Source organism: Lipotes vexillifer, unplaced genomic scaffold (genome assembly GCF_000442215.2).
Source record: "Lipotes vexillifer unplaced genomic scaffold, Lipotes_vexillifer_v1.1 scaffold717, whole genome shotgun sequence".
Taxonomy (NCBI): domain Eukaryota; kingdom Metazoa; phylum Chordata; class Mammalia; order Artiodactyla; family Lipotidae; genus Lipotes; species Lipotes vexillifer.
Genome location: NW_006798707.1, coordinates 445496 through 450635, shown reverse-complemented (window position 1 = coordinate 450635; position 5140 = coordinate 445496). Strand labels below are relative to the sequence as shown.

Below are 5140 nucleotides of genomic sequence, written 5' to 3'. Positions count from 1 at the left end.
ATTCCTGCTTTCTGAGTAATATTTAGACCCTCACATATCCTAAGATGTTGTAAAGTTACATTTTTTAACACTCTAATTTTCTTTCATTTGTTTGAAGCTTGCCATTTCATGCCAATACAGAATAGCAACAAAAGATAAGAAAACAGTACTGGGTTCCCCTGAAGTCTTGCTGGGAATCCTACCAGGAGCGGGAGGCACACAAAGGCTACCCAAAATGGTGAGTTTAAGGTACCCATGTGAACTTGAGAACCTCGGTCCTATGTGCCCCTTTAGATCTATTTCCTCTGTACAAAAGGTATAATATGGGTATTCATTGTAAAATTTAGAAACTGGACTTCCCTGGTGGCGCAGTGGTTAAGAATCCGCCTGCCAATGCAGGGGACACAGGTTCAATCCCTGGGCCAGGAAGATCCCACATGCCACGGAGCAACTAATAAGCCCGTGTGCCACAACTACTGAGCCTGCGCGCTAGAGCCCGTGAGCCACAACTACTGAGCCCACGTGCCACAACTACTGAAGCCCGCACACCTACAGCCCGTGCTCCGCAACAAGAGAAGCCACCGCAGTGAGAAGCCTGCGCACCACAACAAAGAGCAGCCCCCGCTCGCCGCAGCTAGAGAAAGCCGGTGCTCAGCAACAAAGTCCCAACGCAGCCAAAAATAAATAAATTAATTAATTAAAAAAAAAATTTAGGGCTTCCCTCGTGGTGCAGTGGTTGAGAGCCCGCCTGCCGATGCAGGGGACACGGGTTTGTGCCCCGGGCCGGGAAGATCCCACATGCCGCGGAGCGGCTAGGCCCGTGAGCCATGGCCGCTGAGCCTGTGCGTCCGGAGCCTGTGCTCCGCAACGGGAGAGGCCACAACAGTGAGAGGCCCGCATACCACACACACACACACAAAAAAAATTAGAAACCAAATACAATGTGAATATATGAGATCAATAACATTTTATTCCTGATATTTGTTTATTTTTTCAATTCTACTTTTTATTTATTTTTTCAATTCCTTGATCAAAATGATTGATCAGGGTCCTTTGTTAGTCCCTGAAGAAGGGAAGAGATAGAAAAGATACATGTCTTGCTTTCTGGAACTTACAGTTTAATTTGTTCCTTCTCTGCACAGTACGATCTTACCAGTTTTTCAAATCCCTGGGTCTTATTTCATGATAACTGTTAAGAGGCATACCTTTCCCCTGATTTGGATGATCTCACTGTTGTATTCTATAGACCCAAAAGAGGCCCATCAGGCTTTTGAATTCTTAAGAAGAAGGGAAGGACAGTCAGACCTGGAGGCTGCAGAGCAGTCTTAACATCAAACTCGAGGGCTCCCTGAACCTCATAGCCTCTGGCACTGTGGGTTCTTCAGGGAAAACAACACTCAGCAGAAATACTCTTTGCAGAGAAGTTGATATGAGTTGGACATAGAAAAATGGGAAAGTTTATGGTATTTGTTTTCTGATAATAAATAGTGTGCATTCCTTCATAGGAATTGCCAAGAGGATTTACTGAAAGAATGAATAAGCCTATATGTGTATAGAAAATATTGCTGTTTCTTTTGTTATAGTTGGTTCTTGAATGTAGCTAGAAGCTGTTCTTCTAGCACCTACCTACAAAGCCCTAGTTGAGTTCTCTTTTTGTTAAGTCTAAGATTCTTTATAAAGACATTGTCAAAACTATGAGATTTCTCAGTCTCTACTAATTCTGGTATAGGAATTTTAAATATACAAATGATAGAGAAGAAACTCAGAATGACATAAATGTACAATTTTAGGAAACATGACATTTTTTCTCCACTTTATCAATCCATAAGACAGAAATCCTACATATTGAATTAAAAGAAGAGATGTAAAGACATTTTTAACTTCAGGCGGAGGTTTCTAAAACTAAACTTTACCTAAATGTGTATCAGTATATAAAATTTCATTGATGGATATATAACATAAAAATCTGGTTTGACTTTTCTCATTTTAATATTTATTTTGCTCAGTTGGATGATTTGTAAATTGTAATTGTCACTGATTTTTTTCCACCTTTGCTCTAATCCTTGCTTGCTTGTTAGGTGGGTGTGCCTGCTGCTTTTGACATGATGCTGACTGGTAGAGGCATTCGTGCAGACAGAGCAAAGAAAATGGGACTGGTTGACCAACTGGTGGAACCACTGGGTAAGTGCTAACATGGTTCAGAATTGAGCCTGATGAAGTTATTTATTTTCTTAAAGAGTTAATATCTTGAATATTGATTATAGTGAAACCCAAACACGTAAGAAATGAGTCATTATTCTGAAGAGTGAAGTTTTCTAAAAATAGCTAATACTAAATCATTTTCAACATCACCCCAATTTCTATTTTACGTTATTTTTAATTGGGACATCAGGAGTACAGAATTGAATCGAGTCATTATTTTTGGTTCTTAAATTACCTGTATCATTATCCATGATAACTATTCTTCAGTTTTTTTTGTCTGTTTTAATAATATAATAAACATGTATGAAACAACCAACCTAAGGATATTAATAATTGACATCTACTAATGTGCTGCTTCCTCCCATACAATTTCCTTGCCTCTTCTCATCCAAGGAAACCACTATTCCAGATTGTATGTTCATCACCCTCTTAACATTTCTTGAAAATCAGCATTATTGAGATGTTATTTACATGATAAAAAATTTATCAGTGTTTAATGTACAGTTTGCATTTTGACAAACGTATATAGATGTGTAAACAGCACCCCAGTCATACAATAGAACATTTCTAGTATGTATCTTTTTGTGTCTTTCATTTAGCATACTGCTTTTGAGATTCATCCATGTTGTTATATGTCAGCAATGTATTCCTTCTTGTTGCTGAATGTCATTCCATTGTATAGATAAACCATAATTTGTTTATCCGTTCACCAAATGATAGACATTTGAGGTGTTTCCAATTTAGTGCTATTCTGAATAAAGCTGCTGTGAACATTCCTTGACAAGTCTTTATGTGGACAAATATTTCATTTCTTTTGGACAAATACTGAAGAGTGGATTGTCTGGACCATATGATAGATGTGCTTATTAGCTTTTAAGAACCTGTCAAACTGTTTTTCCAAAGTGGTTATACCATTTTACATTCTTACCAGCAGTGTATGAGAGTTCTAGTTACAACCACTTTGCACGCTCAGTCTTTTTAATTTTAAACATTTCAGTAGGAGTGTAGTAATATGTCATTGGGGTTTAATTTGTATTTCCCTAAAGACCAAAGATATCGAACTTATTTCATGTGTATATTTGCCTTCTGTATATCTTCTGATAAAGTGTTCAAATGTTTTGCCCATTTTGTTTGATTTAGCTGTTTTTCTTATTACTGAGTTTTCAGAGTTCTTTATATATCAGGATATAAGTCCTTTATGAGATTTGTAATCTGCAAATATTTTCTCCCTGTCTGTGGCTTGTCTTTTCATTATCTAAGAGTAGAAATTCTTAATTTTGATGAAGTCCAATGTATCAAAGTCTTCTTTTATGGATCACGGTATTGGTGTTTTAGAAATGTTTTCCTAACAAGATTACAAAGATTTTCCCCTCTGTTTTCTTCTGAAGGTTTTGTAGTTTAGCTCTTACATTTTGGTCTGTGCTACTTCAAGTTAGTGTTTATGTTTGGTGTGAGGTAAAGATTGAGTTGTTGTTGTTGTTGTTTTTGTTGTGTGATTATGAATATCCAGAATGTCCTGGCACAGTTTTTTGAGGAGACTCTTCTTTCCCATTGACACCTTGACACCTTGGTGGAAAATTAGTTGACCCTCTGTGTTTGGGTCTATATCTAGGTTTCCTATTTCCAATTATTTATATGTCTTTACTTAAGACAGTATCACACTGTCTTGATTATTGTGTTTTGTAGTAAATCTTGATATCTGATAGTGTGACCCCACCCTCCACCTTGCTTCTCTTCTTTCAATATCATTTTGCCTATTCTAGTTTCTTTGCATTTACATGTGAATTTTAAATCATCTCATCCATATCTACAAAAACATCTGCTATGATCTTGATTGGAATTCCATTGAATCAATGTATCAATTTGGGGAGAATTGACATCTTAAAAATAGTGTTTTCATTATGAACATAATATAACTTTCTGTTTACTTAGGTCATCTTTAATTTCTCTCAGTAGTGTTTTATACTTTCCATTGAACATATCTTGCACACATTTTGTTAAATTTGTACCTAAGTATTTCATACATTTGTGCCATTATACTTTTTTAACTTTAATTTCTCATTAATTACTAACATATATAAATACAAATGATTTTCGTATGTGGACCTTGTATTCTGTGTTTTTGCTAAATTTATTTATTAGTTCTACTAGCTTTTTCTGTAGGTTCCTAAGGATTTTCTACATAAATAATCATGTTATCTACAAATAAAGACATTTTGGCTTCTTCCTTTCCCATCTGGTTGGTGTTTCTTTTTCTTGACTTAACTGCAGTGGCTAAGATCTTTAGTACAATATCGATTTGAAGTGAAAGCAGATATTATTAACTTGTTCCAATCTTAAGAGAGACATTCACCTGATGCTGTAGTGTGTATAATGTTACATAGGTTTTTCATATATACGCTTTATCAGATTGCAGATGTACCTTATTTATAGTTTGCTGAGAACTATATTGCTTTTTCTGCATCTAATGAGATGATTGTTTGGGTTTGCCCTTTTAGTATATTAAGTAAAGTCATTTACATTGATTTTTGACTATTGACTTCATTCCTGGAATAAACTTCACTTGGTTGTGATGTATTGTCCTTTTTATAAAGTGCCAGCTGAATCAGCTAAAATTTTGTGAAGGATTTTTATGTCTGGTCATGAGAGATAATGGTCTCAGGAATAATATTTTTTTTCTTGTGATATTTTTGCCTGGTGTTGATATCTGGGTAATTCTGACTTCATAAAATGAGTTGGAAATATTTCTTCCTCTTCAATTTTCTGGAAGATTTTGTGTAGAATTGGTATTATATTTTCCTTAAATCCTTGATAACATTCACCAATGAAGTTATATGGACTTGGAGTTTTGCTTCTTGGGAAGGTTATAACCTATGAATTCAGTTTCCTTAGTAGACATGGGGCTATTCAGGCTGACTATTTCTTTTTTCTTTTTTTTTTTTTTTTTTTTTTGCCTTTC

General features: G+C 35.6%; 1 protein-coding gene across 1 annotated transcript in view; it reads left to right on the top strand.

The window, feature by feature from the left end:
- Positions 1-5140, top strand: part of HADHA (hydroxyacyl-CoA dehydrogenase trifunctional multienzyme complex subunit alpha) — a 48157-nt gene that overhangs the window by 9829 nt on the left and 33188 nt on the right. Inside the window, exons 6-7 of the mRNA XM_007470797.1 lie at positions 98-217; positions 2058-2160. Of these exons, the coding sequence (XP_007470859.1) occupies positions 98-217; positions 2058-2160 (223 nt within the window). The remainder of the gene's footprint in view (positions 1-97; positions 218-2057; positions 2161-5140) is intronic.